At 37.6% G+C, this 24,450-nt stretch overlaps 1 protein-coding gene across 3 annotated transcripts in view; it reads right to left on the bottom strand.

The window, feature by feature from the left end:
- The window catches only part of LOC149141286 (trigger factor type chaperone family protein), a 365,480-nt gene that overhangs the window by 136,159 nt on the left and 204,871 nt on the right, over positions 1-24,450 (bottom strand). For all 3 annotated transcript variants that reach the window (XM_089447542.1, XM_089447541.1, XM_089447540.1), the window contains one exon: positions 4,292-4,446. In XM_089447542.1, the coding sequence (XP_089303668.1) occupies positions 4,292-4,446 (155 nt within the window). The remainder of the gene's footprint in view (positions 1-4,291; positions 4,447-24,450) is intronic.

The raw sequence follows: 24,450 nt of genomic DNA, 5'->3' as shown, positions 1-24,450 counted from the left end.
TGAGGGTTCTAAATGTAAAATCTTATGTATTAGGTGGAAAAATAATTAAATCTCATCATGTGCAAATTAATTAAATTTTCTAGCAAAATAAAATTAAATCTTAAGCCAAAGAATTAATTAATTAGAATCAAAATTAAATTGTCTTAAGAACAATAATTCTCCAAGTGGAAAAATTCGTGGGTCCTAAAGGAATCAATTTTTAAAGGTCTTCCACCAAGGGAATATTGTATATTTCAAGAAAAATTGGAACCTTAAACCTTGGTGGTTAAGTCAAAGTCAAATTTTCAAGGAAATTAACTCAACATAACTAATTTTGAACTAATAAAAATGGATTTAAATGATAAATTTGAAAATTCCTCAAAAATAAAAAATCAAGGGCCACGATTAAAAAATCTTGAAGTGTTTATCAACAGCCAAGATTATCTTGACAAAGATCAAAGAAACTAGCCGTTATTTTTCCAATAGGAGGATAAATCTATATATTAGAGAGTCATTTGAGTCTCTAACATCTTGATCTTTGGCTATAAAATTTCTGCTGAAGCAACTTTGTAACTATTGTCCCACTGGGAACTATTTTTTCAATCATAATAAAGACTTTGGGGTGCAATTCAAGGTGTTCTTGCTTATTGATTTGTGGTATGTGTTGACTATGGCCATCCCTATGTTGTATTGAATATTGGTAAGATTTGCTTTTTCATTAGATGGAGATAGAACCATACTATTGATAGTTTTAGGCTAATCTTAGGTGGTTCGATTCCCCATGTGATCTAACAAATTCTTTTGAGATAAATTCATAGTGCTTGCAGGTACTTTAGTCCTTGGCCTCCAAGTTTACAAACTTGGGCAAGAATCACTGTTGCTTGGATTCCAAATATTTGTATGGTGGATTAAATATTTGCTAAGGCTATAGTATACATTGGGATTTTTAGAGTATTTCTAACCATTCTTCAAAGGAAAAAACTCCATAAAAATAATTTTCTCAAAAATTTGAAATTTTTTAAAACCCTTGTATATTTGTAGATCTTGTGAATAATTTTGTAGATCTAATTTGTAAATTATTTATTCTAACTTGAGTTCTGAGAATTTTTAATATTTTTGTATATATTTGCAGTTTTGGGGTTTTGAATTTTTGTACAGTATTTGGGGTTTTGGGGTTTTGAAATTTAAATTTTTTATATTGGTTATTTGGGTTCTATTCTAAATTTGTTTCAAGATTGAGGAGAAATTAGCATTGGAGACCTCAAAAATCCTAGACGTCTAGGGTTTTAAGGTTATTTTTGCAGGTTGCTTATTTTCAAATCGGGGAAAAAATTCATTTTTTAAAGGCCTTAACCCTCACCCAACCTAAAAGGCTAGTGTTTGGAATCTATTTTGCAAGCATTATAAAAGCCATAAGCCCTACAAGGGCTAGATCTCATTGAAAACAAGGGTTTCTTCAAAGGATTGGCATTTTATCTCTAACAATTTGTTTTGCAGTGATTGTGGTTCAAATCTTTTGTTTTCAGGTGCCAAGTAATTTGAAGAAATTTTGGCAAATTTGGGCAAGTAATCGTCAAGGCCTTGGGCCTAGGGTTTTACCTCTAAACCCTAGTTTTATCTCTGATTTATTACAGCACTCAAATCAATATCAATTAAGCCCTAAAATAACATGCTACATGGTCAAAATTGTTTAAAATTGCAAAGTCTTCATTTTCATAAATTTTGGTCACTTGGGCATCCCAGATTTAGCCTAGATCTAACTTTTATGTTGGCTGGTATTTACTGCATAACTGAAGTTTTTAGATCTGAAATTTCTAAAGCATACACTTAATAAGGGTCTAAAACTTGAAATTTTCAGTTTCCGGTAAATTTTTCTATTTCTAGGCAATTTTGGCATTGATTGTAATTGCATTAGCTTGTTGATCTGTCAATTATTCATTGTTGTAGTAAATAGATCAGATCTGAAATTTTCTGAATCACACTCTCTAAAAACCCTAAAAATTGTTTTTTTCAAGTTGGGTGAATTTTACTATTTTTGGGTATATTGGGCATTGTTTCTGACATCTCTAGCTTGTTGATCTGTGGGTCAATTTACTGTTGTAATAACTTATTACAGGTCTAAAATATTACTGAATACATCTTCATAAAGTAAGCTAGACACATAAATTTACTTCTGCTAGTCATTGGAAAGTTTTGTACTTCATATGTTGGGCAAATTTTATAATTTAGAGTGATTTTTCTACTATTGTCATAACATTAATAAGCGCTGAAATTTTTTGAAGTACTACTGTTGATTTAACTGTTGAGATCTAACACTTGTGTGGTTTACTCTAAGTTTGTAAAATTTCCGGAATTTGGCACCTAAAGCACTCCTACATTTAAGCTCTAGATCTGATCTTGTGATAATTGGAATCTAATTGGCATCTTTGTCTTTGGTAATCAATCTAAATCTTGGCATCTAAGTTTTCAATTTATCTTAAACTGGTATCAAACATTGTTGAAAAATTGGCATTTGACATCTTGGGAGAATTTGTTGAAGTTTTGCACTGGTGTCTCTAAAGCAATTTATCTTGTTCAAGATTGCCATCTCATCATTGTTAAGTACTCTCGCTATAAGCTAATTCACACTAAGTACTTAAGTAACATAAACAATATTAATTCAAAATAATCTCACTCATAATCTCATGCATAAGCATCCTAGATTTAGCTTGCATTAAGACTTACCTCCTAGGATAAGTTAGATTGATAGAAATCTAGGGCAACCCTTCTCACCTAGCTTGAGGGGCTTGGCAACTCTTCTGTGGTTAACACGGTGATCTTGTAGTCATTAGAGTCACGATCTTTGTGTTAGATTTTGTAGCAGCAGATATGTTCTAGCCTTGAAATTTTGTGGAGAGATTAGAATACATGAGATCTCCAAAACCCAGAAATCGTTTCTGAAAATTCCACCTAGAAATGACTTAATTAGATTATTAGTCAGCTTTTAAATATTTCTTAAGTCTAAACTTAGGGAATACGACTAATTAATCATAATTAATTAAATCAAGGTGTGAATGTTCTAGAAACTCACACGGATCAACTTTAAGTTAATCCTATCCATTGATTAAGATTTAATCTTGGTCGTTGAAGTATCAACAAAGGATTATAAGAAGAAGTCGATGGGACTTGGAGAAATCACTGGAGCAGTTTGATTTCTTGGCAGACCGATTTCCTGAGTAGCAACAGTCAGTTGCCGGAGAGAGCAAGAGATCGAAGTGGTGAGTGTGGGGCAGAGTCAGTGAAGCCAAAGGAAGAATCCCAGATCCGGTGAGTGCATTTGCAGATAGGCAAGTGAATCACAGAAAGGCTGACGCAGAGTTGCGCAGTAACCTCTAGAGGCAAAGTCGATTTGCTGAGGAAGATTGACGTTTTTAGTTGCAGAGGCCTTCCAATCCTATATAGGACGAGAAGCACCCGAAGTAAACTACAAGGGACCAGCCATGGTCCGACCAAGACAACAAGATACCAACACTAAGAATAAGACACCAGCCTAGGATACCTAATACAAAACCTCACACGGTTGTTACAATGCTTTGACTTGTGACCTTGGGCTTACAATGGTGGTGATAAAATGCTACCAAATTTTGTATATACCCCTATCGACTTGAGGGTTAACAGTGACTCAAGGCAAAAGGTATAACTTCAAAGCTTCATGATCCATTATCCAATTCGACCCATGGTCACTACTTTCATGCCATATACATGTCATTAACACTTAATATGAAGCAATGAATGAATGAACCTCATGTGTGTCGGTCACCAAATCATCAAATGTGTGAGTTGGGAATTGTGTGAGGCATCTTTGTCTAGAGAAACATGGATGTCCACTGTGGAACTGCTCTATGTGATCACGATCATATGAGAAAGAATCTCCTCTAGTTACCCCTAGATGTGAGGGAGTAACAATGTCCATTGTAATCTAATACTGTTTGGCAGATTAGGGTTAATTGATGCTAAGGACTGCTTAAAAAGTAAATATTGGAGTGTCAATGACTAAGTTAACACAATGACAAAGAAGGTGCAGCTCTAAGTTTATTGTTTTTCACAATTAAGGGTCTCCTAGTTAAATCTGTGTGTATACTGTGTATATCTGCCATTGTTTCTTTATTTTTTAAGGTTATGTAATCATTGTCTACTCATTTTAATCCATGAAAAATATCCTCTAAAAGTTCCAAAAAAGGAAATAACAGGCTACTTCAGGCTGAGAGTTTTTCTGAATTAAGATTAAATATTAACAAGAGACTTTTGCTATTAAAATCAATAGAAAATTTACAGTAAAACGAGCAAGAACTCCTTGAAGCTCCTTTTGTTTCCACGTATCTGGAAATGCAAGCTGAAAAGACCGTGTTTGTCCTCTTTCAAGTCCTAATATTGCATTTACAAATCCCGGAACAAGGTGAGTGCTCTCTTCAGTGTCCAAATGAAAACCTGCAAAGAACAGACACACAAGTCACCTTTACTTGAATCACATGACATCAAAAGAAAAGCATCTTGCTTCTAACAAGAATGGGGATAATACAATTGTTTACATCAATAGTGAAAACAGTGACGAATAGATATGTGGAATCCTCATGATGAAAGAAAAGAACCAACTCAAACATCTCCAAAAGTTTGATCATTATTCATGATTCTCTACTTAGATTACTACACCCAATTTGAGAGTTGAATATCCTAACCAATTAATATTCCTTGATTTTGAAAACATTCCATGAGATACCAAATTTGATTTATTGTACTGTCCAAATTCACGAAGATAAAACTATAAACTAGATCATATGTGATTTTAAACAATCAGAATATTTGACCAGAATGTTTGTCAACAATGAAGTTCAGAAAATCTGGAGGAAATCCCGCCATCTATTTTTAGCATCCAAGTAAGAACAATAGTTCCAAAAGGTTTACACATGTGATGCATTCCTAGCTAATAATAAGCTGCATAAAAAGAATGGAGAAAAAACACTGCTCCAATGTCAACAAAAACTAATTCTGAAATAGCGGATCATCTTTTGGGGTCTTCCTTTTGAATTAACAAGTATGGAAAGTGGTAGCCTTTGTCAACTGTAAAACTCTTTCCACCTAAATATATAGAAGCCACGTCAAAAATAAATTATAAAGCTTTAAAGTGACTGGAGATCATTGATCTGAACACTCTTAGGCCTTATGGAATTCAACAGCCTTGACAGCACCAGAAACCTTAACAGATCTGAAACACTGTGTATACAATCTCAAGCAAGAAGAAAACAACTGAGTGGTGCATGCGCTAGCATAAAAATTCTAATTAGTCAGGAATTTGTCCACATAAGGAGTGAAGGATATTGAAACTCGTTGCTTTGTTCAAACAGATACTTCACTGTAATTTACATTCTAAATAAATCTAGTGTCTGCTTCAGTGTACAATGAGTTTGTTAGCCTGTGACCACATGTGACTCTCTTATCAGTTTTGATCGTCTCCAATTAAAGTTGAATTTGCCTTTAAGTTATCCTATACTTCTCAACAGTTATTATTTCAAGCGGAAATCTGAGAAAGTTAACTAACATAAATAAGCAGGATAGGCTCAAGAATGGGTTGTTGTTGTTGCTAGCTCTGATACCGTTATTTTGTAATATTCCTACTAGGAAATATCCCAAAATGACCACTGAGTTTTAACAAATTTGTTCAGCGAAGAATATTGTCAAACATATGGTGAGCACGCTGCTGTAGGTGATCTTCATGAGTTTACCTGAAGGAACAATCATCATTTAAATAAAAAAGCCCTTACAAAAACACTTCAACTCAACTACTCTTCTAAATTCTTTTATTAAACTCAGAAATTTATAAAGTTGCACCAGCAGTAACAATACAGAGATTCTTTAGAAGTTTGAGAGCTGATATATGCTTATATAATGATTTCAAAGTGACATATGAAGTTATGAACCTGATTATATCAGCAGTGGGAGAAGACTTTTCCAGTGAAAGATCTGGCCTCAGAATACATACAATCAAACCCATTTGGTGCTCTAACTCAGCTCAATGCACAGATGCAAGATACCTTGAACTCATCCCTCTTCAAGCATGCTACAGCCACCAATTTGACACAAGAAAATCTCTGATAATTCTGCTCTACAGTGACTGTGACAACACGTGTATACGCACAGGAAGAGAAGATTGGAAAGTCTTTCTCCAAAGCATATTGGGCAGAGATAGGCTACCAGACTGGGATAGAATGTGGGCTGATTTGTAGCAAGAGGAGTTGAGACGAGTTCTGTTAAAGAGCTCCATCAGTGGCAGCAGCAGCGGATCGAAGACGGTGAAGGAGGAGGAGAATGTGGCCCTCGCATCAAAGGGTCCCAGTCAAGGACAGGGGGAGCAAAGAAAGAAGAAGGACCTGTCAAAGGTCAAATGCTTCAAGTGTGGTGAGCTTGGTCACTACAGTACCCAGTGTCCTCTCAGGAAGAAGGACAAGGAGGAGAAGCAGGACTAGTAGGCAGCTTCAGCAGAGATCGACAGGTTGTCCTCCAGGCTAGAGGAAGACTTCGCGATGTTTGCAAATATACCTCTAGAAGTGAGGTGGGGAGATTTGGTGTTGTAGCCCCAGAGAGCTACAGAGATTGGGCAGGGTCCTTGAGGAGTCCACCTCTTGGATCAGTACCTTGCTACAAGGGCCCACATTATTCAGTAGCAGGATGGATCAGTGGCAAGTGATGCAATTAGTACCAAAGTGGCAATTGATGCACTCAGTACTAGAGTGACAGTTGCAGACTAATAGCAGTCAGATGTTGAGGAGTGCAATGCAGTGTTGACAGCAGAGCTAGTGGCTCAATGCAGAGTTCACAACAGGGCAGATTCATTAGTGACAGTGCAGATGCTAGCAGCAGTCAAGACTCAGGAGATAGATGCATCATACTGAGCACAGATTGATTTAGTATTCTGGATGTTTTTCAGTTGCAGATGTTGCAATTGCAGAAGCAACAGATGAGAAGGAGTTGCAATGCAGATGCAGTGTTGGCAGCAGTATGGCAGTGTCAGCGGCAACGTATATCAGAGTTGCTCAGTGGTTGATGGGCAGCAGCAGCCAGACATCAGCAGCATAATAGGAGATGATATAGAGACAAAATGTTGTGGCAGGGAGTGCAGCACTAGAACACATTTCTCGCTAAGAGGAAGTGTTAGCTATTGTAGCATCAGATGTGTTCTAGCCACGAAATTTGTTGGAGAGGCTAGAATACATGAGATCTCCAAAACCTAGAAATCGTTTCTAGAAATTTCGCCTAGAAGTGTCTCAATTATATTATTAACCGATTTTTAAATATTTCCTAAGTCTAAACTTAGGGAATATGGTTAATTAATCAGTATTAATTGAGATAAGGTGAGAATCGTCTAGAAACTCACACGGATCGATCCAAAGATGATCCTAGCCATTGATTAAGTTTTAATCTTGGTCGTTGGTACTCCAACAGTGGATTATAAGAAGAGATCGATGTGGTGATGGAGAAGACACTTGAGCAGTTCAATTTCTTGGCAGATTGATTTCTCGAGTAGCAGTAGTTAGTTGCTAGAGAGAGCTAGATATCGAAGCAGTGAGTGAGGGGCAGAGTGAGGCTGGAGGAAGTATTCTAGATCTAGTGAGTGCATTTGGTCTCATTGGCAGCTTGGCTAATTACCCATACAAGATCATCACCATGGACATAGCAATGATTGATGCGCCAGATGTGTGGGGAATGCTTCTTTCTAGGAAGTTTGTAGTCGATCTGGGTGTTTATATTCAGATGGATCTACCTTATGCCACTATTCCAATAGCAGCAGGTGGCATGGTTAGATTGTACAAGGAAGTTGAGAGACGGTATCATGTGGAAGTCCCAAAGAGATTAGAAAACGGTGAACAGGTTGTGCCACAAGAGCATCCACCTAATTTCAAGTCAGAGTTTGTTTAGCCAGTATGCCGCTTTTCTTCGTTCCACCGCCCATCCCCTCCTCCAAGCAAAAAGAGAAACAGATTCTAGTTAACAGAGATGCATCGCAATGATGAGCAGTTACACCAACCAAAGAGGGTAAAATATTAGCAAGGGACATTTGAAAAGCAACCCATTGATCTACCAGTTAGCAGACACATGCCCGAGATTGTTCCACATCGATGACATTTGATGCCATAGGACATCATTTTGTATAGTATCTCTAACCCTACTCCCTTTTATTTCATGTCATTAGATAGTTTTGTTTCACGCATTTTATTATGTCTTTTTTATTTCAGTTTGTTAGTGTAGATTTTCTATTCCAGCGATATTTTCTATATATGCATGATGATTTCAATTTTGAATAGATATCTATTTGATGGACTTTTGTTTTCTTGGATGCAGGATTCTGGAATTCTCACGTTACTTCATGGAAGCAATGTGTTCCCATATGGACCCAGATGTTGCACACATTTTGTCAAAGTTCCAAGGAAGCAGAAGTACCAATTTTTTTTCGACATAATCAGATCATCTATCTGCAATCCATATGTCATTGTAAACCCATTCTGCGAGTTCTGTAATGAAAAGTAAGAAAAATTTCGGTAAAAATCACATCATCAGAGCTTTGTCGACGTGTTTCGAACCATCCAATGTGGTTCATCATCAAGACAAGATGAAGAACGAGTTCTTGGCATCAAGTTAAATAGATAGAGAAAAAAATTTAGCCGTTAGTATATAACGGTTAGATTTGACTAAATAAATAATATTTTAATATAAAGAAATAATTGTTAGAATATAATTGTTAATATTGAATTAAGGAAAATAATTAATCAAAAGGAAAATTTTAATGAATGAATATCTAAAAATAAAAATAATATTTAGGTCAAACATAAATAATCAAAACAATAAAACAATTAATAAAATCAATATAATAATAAAATAAAATAAAAATAATATTTGGGTCAAACTTAAATAATCAGAACAATTAATTCTAAAAACTTAAAAATAAATAAAAATAATAAATGGTCAAACTTAAATAAATGATGCTAGTAAGACCGTGAATGTATGTAAGTTTGTAACAACCTAGGAAAGTGATTTTTCCCATCTTAGACTATATTCATGTATTTATATGATATTTGGTTTATAATACTATCAAGCTTTTTCCATACTAAGGGAAATTGAAAAAAAAAAAATCTAGGAAAGCCTATTATTTTCACAAATTTGATACTAGGAGGTTTTTCGTCTCACTAATTCATTTGTGTTTCTAAATATGGATGGTCAGCAGAGATTTTTCGTCTAGAGTGGAATTCTTCGTCAAAATCTTAAGTGAGTCCTAGTGTTTTAGTCGAGTGTTATTTAAAAGTGATTTGGGAGTAATTTAAGCTATTTGGCTAGATTATTTTAGTACAAATCACTTGGTCTACTAGCTCATATTCTGTCGCAGATTGGGTATGTTTTTTGAGGGTCTAAGCCGAACGGGTATTCCCCCTTTAAGGATTGAAATTGTAAATATTACAAAAAAAAATATTTAATGCATAGTCCTGTTACCACTCAAACTAGCAAGGGACTTAAGGGGAATCCCTAAAGAACAAATGTTAAGCCAAGGGCAACAAATGGAGACTTAGCCCACTGTCACCTCAACTAAGGCTCCCTTCTATTTACAGACTTTCACCGATGTGAGGAGACCCGATATATATGGAATCACTAATGAATGATAAATCAATGGATATGAGTGACCCAAACAAACCCTTTCCCAGAAAAGTTTGAAGTATTGAGCTTGCTTGCTTTCTAAGCAAGGTACTATGTATTCTAGGGAAAGCAAGAGAGGATTTTGAGGGATAGGTTTTATGGGATAAGACTTGTGAAGGAGTTCCCCAATCCCTGAAATCCTTGTTAGAATTGGTACCCCAGATGGTTCTTGAAGAATGATCTTTTAAAGGAGCGAGACCACAGGAGGCCAAGTGGACCTGGTCTAAGGTATGAGGAACGTCTGTAGCAACCAATGATATTCTTATCCTAGACAAGGTGGGAAAAGGATAAAAAAAAGTATTTTCACTCAATGATGTTCTTTTGACCCTATGAGGTACTAGCCTTGGGGATGGCAAGGCAAGTTTTGATCCTGGAGTTAAGGCTTGGCTTTTCCTCCAACTCCATTGTCAGAATAGCTTCAAAATTTGAGGAGGGATAGAGAAAAGTCCGGCGTAGGAGAACCTAAGAGATCGAAAAAAATTTATGGCTACTTGCCAGGAAATTGATGCCCTAGTCAACCCAATGTGGCTAGTCCCGAAAGGATGTGAGAAAATGTGGATTTTAATGACCACCCTTGGTAGAGCAGTGCCTTAATCTTTGAGAGAATGGAGTCGATGTTGAGCAAGAGTAGGATTTCTTAGTTTCCAGTCAAGGAGGCCTCAAGATCAATATGTTTGCCTTCTAGATCAAGAAGAAGCAACCTTGCAGCTTTTATACTTCGATGTGCAAGAGAAATGGATAGTCAACGTCAAATTTTACCCTATGGAGATTTCGCTCCTATTACATGGCCCATACATTGAAGGAAATGCTATAATAGAGACAAATTCTACAATACTAACCAGTAAATGCATGCAGCAATTATACCCTAGAACAGCAAAAATCCCAATCCAACATATATGACAAAAGTAAACAAGAATAACATCAAAAGTACGTACTTACATGTTAGAGAGTATATCCATCCATTCACAATTGACAATAAAGAAGCTCCAAGAGAAACTATACAAATATCCATACATCAAAACTCATCCATAAAATCTCCAATTCATCCTTAGGAAAAGTGCGAAAATCTCAAGAGAGAGATAAGAGATCCCAAACCAAAGTGATGATGATAAATGAACTCATCTCACTCCTATTTATACACAACATGGGAGTTCGAATTAGCCTCCTTGGCCTACATAAGCCCCAAAAATAAAATAATGTGCTAATAATACAACTTTCGGTGACAAGCCCACCAAACTAGCTCATAAATTAAAAACTAAGCCTCTCAAAAGGTCAAATAATAATCTACGCATGGCATAGGGCCCTCTAAGAGACCTAATCAGGTCCATGGCTGCCACAATGAAGAATAAGACCCTCAAAAGCAATGGACAAAGGGGTTGGCCTCTTGTAATAACCTTTGGTGCTCCAAATGACATGTGGGGGCACAAAAGTGTCCTCATGGGTCTCCAAACAAATCGAAGATGCCTGTAGATAGCCTACAAGGGCTAGTATGATGGTGTAGGTGATGCCACATCATCATGCAAGTCCTGGACATTTACCAAGTGTATGGTGTAGATCTGGGGTCGCCTGGGCATGATGGATTAGGTGCATCCTCCTCATCCAATAAGTAAACCACGAGCAATCTCTGAATGGCCATGGGGATCCATGAAGTACAATTTGTTCTTGTGGAGGCCCATGGCTCTCAACACTCACCCTATATGTGCCAATGTAACCCTCTGGAGGATTAAGACCTCGTATAGGGAGACCAAACACCAAATGGAAACCATCTATAATCCTACATACGATCCAATGCGTCCCCTCGTCTTCCAGTACAACAAGTCATTAGAGAAATCGAATAAATGAACTAACCTAATCATAGACCACAGGTGGGGACTTCATAATGGTCTGCCCTTCCATAATGAGCTTTGGGATGTGCCAATGTCTCCTAAACTCCAAATGGGGTTAACCAAGTGCCCTATTAGGTGGTTTCTACTTCTAAAGGGGATAATATGTTCAAGGTACATCCTTCAAAGGTGGTGGCATGTGACAAATATGGTGAATGAACTAGAGAATGTGAAGGGGTAGCCCTGGGTCACATGCTGGGGTGCAAGGGTAGCCAATAAGAAGGAAACCCACACTTGCATTTATAATGTATAGGAGGGAGCAATTGTGGTACATGAGATGCCCCTGCCTTGATTTTTCCACCCTTCTTTTATGCCTTTTTCCTTTTTATGATTTTCTTTCATTGATTGCTCGGGGTTAGAGCGTGATTTGTAAGATATAGCAGTGAGTCTCCCTTTTAAGGTGGGGCGCTTCATCGCCCGCCAGGGGTTGGGACAGTCATGGGTTCCTATATGATGAAGAAAGCTCATAGAACCTATAGGAACCAGGGTGATGGCCATGATGATGGGGTAGAGCTCATGTATTGGCTTTTGCCCACGTGCTAAATGTTTTTGTCCCAGCCATCTTTTGCATTTTGTGGTACTTTTCTTGTTGAATGTGGCCATATATGCTTTTAACTTTCTTTTTAGCTGCATCAACCTCCGGGCTTTGTTCCAAGCCATGACCCAAGGTGTGGACAAGGGGAAGGGGCAAGCTAACCCTATGTGGACCCAATGGAGGAATGTGGACCCAGAAAGGAAAAATGATGGATGGGGTAATAATGAATGGAAAGAGGGTAATACAAGTGAATAAGGGATCGAGACCACGCAACCAAAATCAGGGTTTCCCATGAAATACCATCCTTGGAACCAAATGGTCAATAAAAGAGATCCCACGGGACTAGAATCCAAGGTTAATTCCAAAAAGGGGTCTAGGAGACAAAATCGTAGACCTAGGCCATTATTTCCGCCGAATCCCCCCATCAATCCATGCCCAGAAGTGTCCATGATAAGCAAACTACAATACTCAATTTTCAAATGATACAGCATACCTTTAGATTTGGGAGGCCCACCTTCAAACATACGATCATGGCAGATGGGTGAAAGACCACATCGTTGGCTCAGGTGGCGAAGAAAATGGCATAATGAGCTAGTTGGTGGTTGCAAGGGGTTGTTGGCTGTCGGCTGAGGACCATCTTGGAGAAGGGTTTCTTCTAGGGATATTACCCACAAAATGGTCGGTAACATCTGGCTCCAACTAGGACGTGATCTCCCAAAGAAGTGGGCAAAGCTACTCGAACGGGAGGTCATGAGAACTCCAGCAATCTCTTGGTTACCATAGACCTGTCACCTGCACATATAATAAATGGAAAAAAACACAGGGCAGCATGCTTTTCGCGGCATCTCATGATCGCACATAGCTAATATGTTAGGCCATAAAATCAACAGAAAGTAAAGTATGCAAATATGCATCTATCTACCATGAGAAAATCATATCATGTTATTTCTAATGCAGAAATCAGCATGCAATGCATCCTACTCTACCATGCATATGATACAATGTCAAGCCTCAGGATAATACTCCTTTAGGAATTTCCCATTCACGGGAAGGGGAATGGCTTCTCCATTCGGAGTTTTTAAATGATATGAGTTCACTCCGGCCACATCACTTATCTTGAATGGACCTATCCATTGGTTATCCCACTTCTTGTGCATACCAAGTTTTTCTCTTCTTTTATCCCACAAGAGCACAAGGTCACCAGGTTTGAAGGCTTTGTGTCGGCTATATTTGAAGGCAGCTTTCATTTTATCATGACTACAACCAATCTAGTCAAAAGCTTTCCTTCTATTTTCGTTGCTTTCAATTAGTTGATCAATCCGAAATTGTATGGCATTTTGTTGATCGGGGAAAGCTTTCAAGCATTCAAGGATGGGCAACTGCATTTGAATAGGTAACTTGGCCTCAGAACCATAAACCAATTGGAATGGGCTAAAACTAGTGGAAGCCTTCACGGTTGTTCGGCCATCCCATAAGGCATACTTGATCTTGCCATCCCACCCCCTTTTATTATCACCAATGGTTATTTTGATAGATTTTACGAGGTTCTTATTGGTAGACTCAATTTTCCGATTTCCTTGAGGGTACTGTTTGGAAAAGTGTGATAAGATTATGTCATACTTGTTACATAAGGATGTCAGAGCCATGGAATCAAAAGCTTTGGCATTATCAGTGACAATCTTGATGGGAATGCCAAATCTGATAATAATCTTATCCTCAAGGAAATCCATAACCACTTGTCCAATTGCCTTCTTGGTTGGTATCGCTTCAACCCACTTGGTGAAGTAATCAGTTGCTGTGAGGATCCATCTATGCCCATTGCTAGGATTGTCCTTGAATTGACCGATAAAATCCAAGCCCCATTATTGGAAAGGTGTGTCGATAGCAATATTTTTCAATGGCATAGCGGCAAGGTGTTGCTTCCCAGCGAATAGTTGGCAAGGTTGGCATCGTTTTACAAAGTTAAGGGTGTCAGCAAAGATGGTGGGCCAATAATAACCTGCTCTCAAAATTTTATGAGTGGTGGTTCGAGTAGCATAATGTCTACTATAGAAACCATCATAGAATTCATTCATCAAATTTTCATATTCTTCCTTGCTAACACATTGAGGATTACTCCATTGGGACTCATCCATGCAAGGCCATCTTGGGTCAAGCAGAAATTAGATGCTTTTAGCCTCAAAGCCTGCCTCTTTTGATCAACAAGGTGGGGAGGGGCGGACAAATTGTGCAAATAATAAACAATGTCTTTGTATCAGTCATTGTTTTCGAGCTTGGTGGATGTAGCACATAATTGCTCCTCTTCTCCCTCTTAAATGGTTTGACTATTACTCTCAGTAAGCATCTCAGCCAATCCTTGTCCCTTGATGACCTTTTTAGTGTTGATATCAAGGTCATATTCTTGGATTTTGGACACCCATTTTCCCCTAGATCAAGACAATCAGATTGTGACAGCACATCCTTCACAGCAGGGTAAGCGACATATGCATATATTTTATATTACCCTACATGGGCTCTAAAGAACTTAAGGTATTTGACAAGAGCATAAGCTTGTTTTTCAGTAATGGTGTATCTTGTCTCAGCATCTCTGAGGGGCTTGCTCATGAATGCCACTAGTCTTTCCCCTCCTTCCTCATCCTTTTGCATGAGGATATCAGCTATAGTGTCCTTGGATGTGAAGGAATATATTATGAAGTCCTTGGTGTAGGGGTTGATTAAGACAGGGGAAGAGGCAATTCTTTCTTTAATATCTTCAAAGGCCTCATTTGTAGTCTGGTTCCACGAGTAGGGAGTATCTTTCTTTAGGAGGTCATTCATAGGCTTGACAATTTCAGCAAAATTTGGCACAAATCTCCTCACGAAGTTTATTTTGCCGAAAAAGGACCATAAGGCACTTTGATCTTTAGGAGGGGGAATGCTTTTGATGGCTTGAATTCTTTCAGGGTCAATACTAATCCCATCCTTAGAGACCACGTGCCCTAACAGTTTACCCTTGTCAACACCGAATATTGATTTCTTAGGGTTCAGGGAGATGTTGTATTGCCTACATTTCTCAAATACCTTTCTCAAGTGTTTGCAATGATCATGTCTTTGCTTAGAAGCGACAGTCAAATTGTCTTGGTAGATCTCCATGATCTTTCCAATAAGGTCTCTAAAGGCAAAATCCATGGCCCTTTGGAAAGTGGATCCAGCATTGAGGAGACCAAATGGAATCCTAAGGTACATGTATGTTCCCCATGGTGTGGTGAAGGCATTTTTCAAGCAATCCTCTTCCTTTACAATGACTTGGTTATACCCAGAAAAACCATCAAGGAATGACATCATTTGGGAACTTGTTATTCTTTGCAGGAGATTTTCCATATTGGGCAAGGGGTAATTGTCCTTTAGACACACATGATTGAGATCCCTGAAATCAATGCACATCCTAATATTGACAGTCTTTTTACAAGTGATCACAGGGTTGGAGATCCAGGACGAATGTCATATAGGGGCTATTATCCCTACATTGACCATCCTTTGGAGCTCTTCCTTGACCAAATGTGCAAGCTTGGGGTTTATTCTTCTCAACTTTTGTTTGACGAGCTTAGTACCTTCCTTAAAAGGAATAGTATGTTGGATAAGCTCAAGGCTATAGGGTTTTAAGTCATCATAAGACCAAGCCAACACATCCTTGAATTCCCTCAACAATTTCTCGAGTTCCTCCCTTTCCTCTTTAGATAAGTTCTTCCCGATTTTAACCATTTGAGGAGAGGTTTCAGATTCAACGTTGATATCCAATGTGTTAGGTGATTGTTGATCATCCTTTTTAGCAGTGGTAACATCATCCCTATCAAAGTGTTGTTCATTTATTAAGTCTTTACCCCTTCTATTGGGATCTTCATGGTCTTGAAGGAAGTTGGCTATATCTTGATCATCTTCAAAAACAGGCCAATGTTCTTCATAATCAGGGATAGAGGGTCGGTGGATTGTGTCAATTATACACTTCCCTCTTTTAGCGACATCACTACGAATAATTGAGGATGTGGATGCAGCTATGGCTAGGGCATTGGCCATGTCATTTAGGCATCGATCTAGGGCCAAGAATTGTAGCTCTTTGAACCCCTTGATCATGCTAGTGATTCTTTCCCTATAGGGTTTCAATTTTTCATCCTTAGTTTCAAAATTCCCCCTTATTTGTGAGATGACAAGGTCAGAATCTCCAATTATGATTAAGTGTTGGATCCCCCTTGATCGAGCTGCCTCAAGTCCTAGTAGGAGGGCCTCATATTCAATTATGTTATTGGTGCAAGCAAATTGGAGTCTTAAAGAGAATAACAAGTACTCCTCAGAAGGGGATATGATGACAATGCCAGCCCCTGATCCAGTCTTAGAGTGAGCCCCATCAAAATACATAACCCATCGCCCAAGGAGAGGGGTAGTCTTGATATGCTCACCCTTGAAAATTCTCCATTCTCCAAGTTTATTATCTTCTTCTTCCAAGTCATTATCAGTTTCTTGAGAGTTGGCAATCATTGGGGCAAACAATTCCTGCCTAGGGATAGACACATAGGAGTTTTATTTCCAAGGAAGGTATATAGTGGAACTATCTTCATTGATGGATAGGTTAAGGTTTTCAATGAATTGTTTCAATATAATCATGCCCCATGTTGCATTGGTTTTGATAATGAGAATGTTTATAGAGAATTCTCTCTCAATATATGTATGGAAAAGGATCTTTCTACCTTCTACCAGCTCACATACCCTGAATTCTTCACAATTTAGAATCACCTTGCCCCGACATTTTCTTGAAAGAGTAATCCCAAGCATTTTCATAATACTCAAAGGCATGATATGGATAGGGCTCCCTGAATTTAGGATGCAATTCTTCAAAGTATGCTCGTTTATTCCCAGAGTCACATAAAAAGGGTCAGTCAAACTTAAAATCAATCTCAAGGGAATTTTGGTAGTGGGGTCAGGAGGTTCCTTTACCTTGTTGTTTATTCTTGTGTCATGATTTCTTCATGATAGGGAATACTTTCATTTGAAGGGGAAGGCTCATCTTCAATTTGCAGCATGTTGATCGAATTATGCCTCATGGCTTCATCAAGGTCAATCATCATGTTTTGAGCTTGGAAGAGACTAGAGGGGTTTTTATTTCGGACATCGAAGACCAACTCTCCTTTGAAGGCATTGAGGTAAGCAGCCATAGCTACATCCTTTGGGGGAGACATTTCTTGAGGAATAGAATGGATAACCATATTGAATCGTTGATTAAACTCAACAATGGTCTCATCCTCTTTCTTTTCACTAGACAAGAGCCCTTTGTACATTTGGACCACATCCTTTTTTGGGAACCATCTTCTTCTAAAGGTTTGGAAAAATCCTTCCCATGTGGAGATGGAAGATGATGGAAGGTTGAAATACCAATCTCGGGCATTCCCTGTCATGGTTGTAGCGAAGGCAATCATTCGGCTATAGTCATTATATAGTTCGCCACATGTTTGGTATTCAACTTTTAAGAGATGTTCCTGGGGATCCTCCTTCTTTGTGAACATAGGCCTTTTGGGGTCTCCAGGTATTACACAAAAGAGAACCTCAGTCTTGGAGGAAAGGTCTAAAGGTCTAAAGATCTTATGTTTCTTCCTTAATTGATTGAGCTTTTTGTCGAAGAAAGGAATATGGAAGTCGCCATCTCTCCTTCGATGGTAAGTCACAACCTCAAGGTCTTCCATCTGGGAGAGAGAATGTGGAGTCGCCACAGGAATGCTTTATAGATGTCGTCAATGAATCAATTCCTCGATGATTCACTAGGGAGGTAGTTGCTTCATCCCCGGCAACGGAGCCAAAAATGTTACCGCTCAAACTAGCAGGGGACCTAAGAGGAATCCCTAAAGGGCAAATGCTAGGCCAAGGGCAACAAATGAAGACTTAGCCAACTCTAACCTCAGCTAAGGCTCCCTTCTATTTATGGACTTTCACCGATGGGAGGAGACCCGATATATATGGAGTCACTAATGAATGACAAATTAATGGATATGAGTGACCCAAAATAATCCTTTGCCGGAAAAGTTTGAAGGATGGAGCTTGTATGTTTTCTAAGCAAGGTACCATGTATTCTAGGGAAAGGAAGAGAGGATTTTTAGGGATAGGTTTTATGGGATAAGACTTGTGAAGGAGTTCCCTAATCCCTAAAATCCTTGTTAGAATTGGTACCCTGGATGGTTCTCGGAAAATGATCTTTTAAAGGAGCGAGACCACACAAGGCCAATTAGATCCGGTCTAGGGTATGAGGAAAGTATGTAGCAACCAATTATATTCTTACCCTAGAGAAGGTGGGGAAAGGATTAAAGCAAGTATTTTCACTCAAAGATGTTCTTTTGACACTATGAGGTACTAGCCTTGGGTATGGTAGGGCAAGTTTTGATCCCAGAGCTAGGGCTTGGCTTTTCTTCCAACTCCACTGTCGGAATGGCTTCAAAATTGGAGGAGGGTTAGAGGAAAGACCAGCGCAGGAGACCCTAGGAGATCAAACTTTTCTATGGCTAGCTTTCCAGGAGATTGATGCCCTAGTCACCCCAATGTGGCTAGTCCCGGAAGGATGTGAGAAAATGTGGATTTTAATGACCACCCTTGGTAGATCAGTGCCTTAATCTTTGGGAGAATGGAGTCTATGTTGAGTAAGAGTAGGATTTCTTGGTTTCTAGTCAAGGAGGCCTCAAGATCACTTTGTTTGCCTTCTAGGTCAAGAAGAAGCAACCTTGCAACTTTTATACTTCGATGTGCAAGAGAAATGGCTTGTCAAGGTCAAATTTTACCCCTAGGAGATTTCGCTCCTATTACATGGCCCATACATTGAAGGAAATGCTATAATAGAGACAAATTCTACAATATTAAGCAGTAAATGCATGCAACAATTATGCCCTAGAACAATGAAAATCCCAATCCAACATATATGACAAAAGTAAACAAGAATAACATCAAAAATACGTACTTACATGTAATGGAGTATATCCAACCATTCACAATTGACAATAAAAAAGCTCCAAGAGAACATATACCAATATCCATACATCAAAACTCATCCATAAAATCTCCAATTCATCCTTAGAAAATGTGCGAAAATCTCAAGGGAGAGATAAGAGATCCCAAACCAAAGTGATGATGATAAATGAAATCATCTCACTCCTATTTATACACAACATAGGAATTTGAATTAGCCTCCTTGGCCTACATAAGCCCCAAAAATAAAATAATGTGCTAATAATACAACTTTTGGTGACAAGCCCACCAAACTAGCTCATAAATGAAAAGTAAGCCTCTCAAGAGGTCAAATAATAATCTACGCATCTCATAGGGCCCTCTAAGAGGCCTAATGAGGTCCACTGATGCCACAATGAAGAATGGGACCTGTTGTAGCACAGAATGTCTAGACACCGCGGCAATAGCTCAAATCGGGGGTTGTCATCCTGATCCCCAATCTCTCTATTTAAGCTCTCCCTACAGTAGGTTAAGGGGGGTAGACCTTACAAAAATGGAATGAAGGAGAACTATTTGGAAACCAGCCAGTTCAGGAGACACAGTGAAGCGACCAAATACTTGATTTAGATTTAGCAAGATTTATAGGATTTGATTAGATTTTAAGCAATTGATGCCAATGTCTTATGGAGTCAACTATCTTGCTAGGAAATTTAGGACCAAATAATTGATTTGCAACCGTTGTTTGGATGAATGACTATCTTATATGAAGTGCAAATCCTAAAGCTAATATGAAATGCAAGAATCTTGGTTAATTTTAGTTAAATGCCTACCTAAGTTTTAATCCTTTGATCCTTTCTATATTGAGCCTGATTTCGTAGTAATTGGCAAAAAGAAAATAAGGTGAAGCACACTAAGGTGTGATTAACGATACCTCTCCTGAAAATCTAACATACCCGGTGCCTCCGGCGCTACAGAGAGCTGTGGCTCTGACGACTACAAGGTTACCATTTTAAGTACTATTAAAAACAGGCTTCTCAAGCAAAGATGGATGGATACCTATCTCTCTATCGACCAAGCTTATGCTTAAAAGTAAATTTTATTTATGCAAAACTAACTTATATGCAAATACACCAAATGATGAGAAAAAGTTAGACTCGAGGATTAGAAACACTTGTGTCACAAAAGCCCTTAATCACCAAAATAAAATGCTTGCTTTATTGGATGAAGACTTAAAAATAAACCCCTGAAAATATTACAATTAAACCACAAGCTTATTTCAAATCTTTTTGATACAATTATAGCTCAAAGAGAACAAAAACTTCTTTGCAATCAATGTCAACAGATGCTCAAAAAATACTCAATTTATGAAACAAAAGATATGCATTTGATCACAATTCCATGACAGAGTACTTAATTTTCAGAAATTAGTTTTTAGGACAGCAGTAAGTAAAACTTTATGACAGCAGCAATATAACAATGAAAACAGTAAGCTATCAATGATATCTTTATGCCAAAAATTTACCGAAAAGTTTCCAAACTTGCCTACATGAATAATCAAAAAATTTCAGCCTGTTATAATGTGATTTCCAGAATTATATCAGATCTGATATACTTATTACAGTGAGCAATTAAAAAATGAAATAAGCCTAGTGATGAATGCCCAACTCAAAAAATTAATTCCTTAATGTATTTAGACAACTTAGGAACTGGTTTTAGGCTAATCCACATGAAATTTTTCCACTGTTATATTTCAGACTTCAAAAACAGAATTATTCAGAGATAACAGTCACCCAAAATGTAGATCTAGGCCAAATTTTTGATACATATCAAACATAAATGACTTATCAATGTATTTAGCAATTTTTTTAGTTAATTTCAAACCACTTAGATGTGTTTTTCACCACTATTAAAAAGGTACATGACTGATGTAGCAAATAGTGAGGAAAAAGATGGTTTAGAGATCAAACCCTTAGGCCTTAGGCCTTGAAGATCATTTGCCCAAGTTGCCAAAAAATATTCAATACCTAAAACACAAATTTTACCAAATTTTTTGCAAAACCCACCAATGATTAGCTTCAGAAAATCAAATATTCAAATCAAAAATGGAGCAAGGGGAATCTAGGCCAGTGAGAGCTAACACTAGGCCCAATAGAACTAGCATTGGGCTAGGAGAGGCAGATCTAGGCTTAGGAGCCCCAAAACTTGAAACCCTTGTTTTGAAAAAAAAAAAATTGCTTCAAATCTTCAGATTCATTGCAAAATCTCTAATGGTTGGCCTTGCAAAAATATTTGGGACAAGATATTGCCCTCTAGGGCCTAGATCTGTCTCAAAACTCTCATATCTGCTTGAAAATTTTCAAATCTGAAAATTTTCTTCGCTGATTTCTCAGATCTATTCCTACAAACAATCTTTGAGCCCAGATCTTGCCCTCCAGGGTCTAGATCTAGCTCAAATCTGAAGATTTTCTTGGCTAATTTCTCAGATCTATTCCTGCAGAAGTGAAAAGAGAAAAACCCAATACCCAGTATGTACAAAAATAGAGAAAATCCCAAAAACCCAAGTGTTAAAATTCAAAATTATGTTACAAAATTTCATATCTACGCAAGTGAATAACAGATCTATACAAATAATTTACAGATTTATACAAATAATTTACAGATCTATCAGATCTGAAGAGTATGAGTCCAACTCCGCTCTCAGATCTGAAGAGTATGAGTCCAACTCCGCTCTCAGATCTGATAATCTAAGACTTTTAATAGCCAGATCTATCAAAATTTCCACAAAATATTTAAAATATTTTGAAATTTTAGAAGTACTAGCCCAAAAACACCCTGCAAAAAAATAAATAAATAAATAAAATTATCGTTAGATAAATCCTGAGGCTTATATGAAGTAGGTTCTTCAGAAAATATGTGTTGAGAGTTGGCTGGTCCAACCAAAGACTATCCCCAAACGCTCAATGAGAACCTGAGAGATTTTTTGCAAACACTAGATCAACCATCAAATCAACTTGAGAAATAGAACAACAATAAAATTCTGAAGAAATAAAGATACCTGCTACTTCAATCAAAATTAAAAATGTTACCCTAGATCCAACAAACTAAATAAGGTACATGTATTCAGATTATTCTAAGAGAGCTATTGATTGATAGTTTTCACATGATATTAAGCAGAAATTAAAACAATATTACCATAAATTCATGAAGAGGAACACTACAGCACGTTGAAACCCAAAGACTTTTGCATTAATTCAAAAAAGTATACAAGAGAGCTTGAGAGCTTAGTACACGAACCAGAGATCGGATGGATCAACTGACAAATGACCTTCTATTTAAAGATAAATCTTCCAACGGCTAGTTCGAGTGATCATTGTCAAAGCAATCTCGACTATTGATAAGGATTAAAATTTCTTTTAATCGCATCTGTCGAAATTTTAATTTCTTGAGGAAATTCGAATTTTTCAATTAAATGCATTTTAATTAATTCAAAAATTAAATTTTTGAATTAATTTCCTCAAAAGATTTACTTTGACTCTTAACCCCAAGGACCAAAGGCTTAAAATTTAGCAAAATAATTAATTTACCTTAGTTCTGGGACCTTCAAAAATTTGATTTTTTAAGGACCGACGAATTTTGCCTTTGGAAAATTTAAATTTATCTAGGACCTAAAAATAATTAAATTTTTTGCTTAAGATTTCAATTAAATTTTGGCTAGAAAATTTAATTAATTAACCTATGAGGGGATAAATTATTTTTCCAACCCTCAAGACACTTTACATCATGATTTTCATATTTTTTATATCTCAAGGGGGAAAACCCATTTGTAATAGACCCTCACAGACTACCCATTTCTGCGACACAAATATAATCCAGCAAACCAAGCAATTTGTAATAAAATAACCTAACCAAATAGTTAGGATTATTCCCAAATCACTTTTACATAGACTTGATCTAGAACACTAGGACTCGCCTAAGATCCCAGTGACAAAATCCATTCTAGCTTTGAAGCAAGGTTGAAGGAAAACTCTGCTGACCATTCGAGAATGGATCAGTGAGAAAAAATCTCCCAAAATATAGATCATCACCAAAAATGTAGGTTTACCTAAGCAATTATATACACGACACGGATCTGCTAAGATTATTTACATTATACACATGCTGAATGGGTTTACATTATAACATGATAATCAAGCTGAAGATGATAGCTGAACGACACAGACACGTCGACCAAGCGCTATCCCTTTTGCAAAAAAAGGGGGTGTACTGATATGGGTCGCTGACATGTAGTGGTCAACAGGACCCTCAAAAGCAGTGGAAAAAGGGGTTGGCCCTTGTAATAACCTGTAGTGCTCCAAATGACATGTGGGGGCACCCAAGTGTCCTCATGGGTCTCCAAACTAATCGAAGATACCTGTAGATCACCTGCAAGGGCTTGGATGATGGTGTAGGTGATGCCACATCATCGTGCAAGTCTTGGATCATCTGCCAAGTGTATGGCGTAGATCTGGGGTTGGTTAGTCATTATGGATCAGGTGCATCCTCCTCATCCAATAAGTGAACAACAAGCAACAGAATGGCTATGGGGATCCATGAAGTGCAATTTCTTGCTGTGGAGGCCCATGGCTCTCAACGCTCACCCTATATGTGCCAATGTAGCCATTTGGGGTGCAAGGATAGTTAATAAGCAGGAAACCCACACTTGGGTTTATAACTATAGAAGGGAGCAATCGTGGTACATGAGGTGCCCCGGTCTTGATTTTTCCACCCTTATTTTATGCCTTTTGCAAGGGACCACATGGCTTGCTCAGGTGGCAGAGAAAATGGCACAATGAGCTAGCTAGTGGCTGCAAGGGGTTGTTGGCTGTCAGCTAAAAACCATCTTCGAGAAAAAATTATCCTAGATATATTACCCACAAAATGGTGGGTAACATGTCCCTCATAGTTAGACAACATGGTTAAAATATTAGAGGGTGGAAAAAATAATTAATCCCCTTATGTGTCAATTAATTAAATTTTCTAGCAAAATTAAATTAAAATCCTAAACCATCAATTTAATTAATAAGAGTCAAAATTAAAATGTCTTAAGAAAATTAAATTCTCCAAGTGAAAAATTCATGGGTCTTAAAAGAATTAATTTTTGGAGGTCCTCCACCAAGGGAATATTGGATATTTCAAGAAAAACTGAACCTTTGGGCCTTGGTAGTTAAGTCAAAGTCAACTTTTTGAGGAAATTAGCGCAAAATAATTAATTTTGAGCTAATTAAAATGGAACTAAATGATAAATTCGAAAATTCCTCAAAAATAAAAATTCAACAGCTAAAATTAAAAAATGATAAAGTATTTTTCAACAATCAATATTATTTTGACAAGGACCAAGGA

Source organism: Pinus tabuliformis, chromosome X (genome assembly GCF_031772625.1).
Source record: "Pinus tabuliformis cultivar Carrire ecotype Pingquan chromosome X, CPIR1, whole genome shotgun sequence".
Classification (NCBI taxonomy): Eukaryota; Viridiplantae; Streptophyta; class Pinopsida; order Pinales; family Pinaceae; genus Pinus; species Pinus tabuliformis.
Note: the sequence above shows the minus strand (reverse complement) of the source record. Positions and strands in the feature narration are given on the sequence as shown.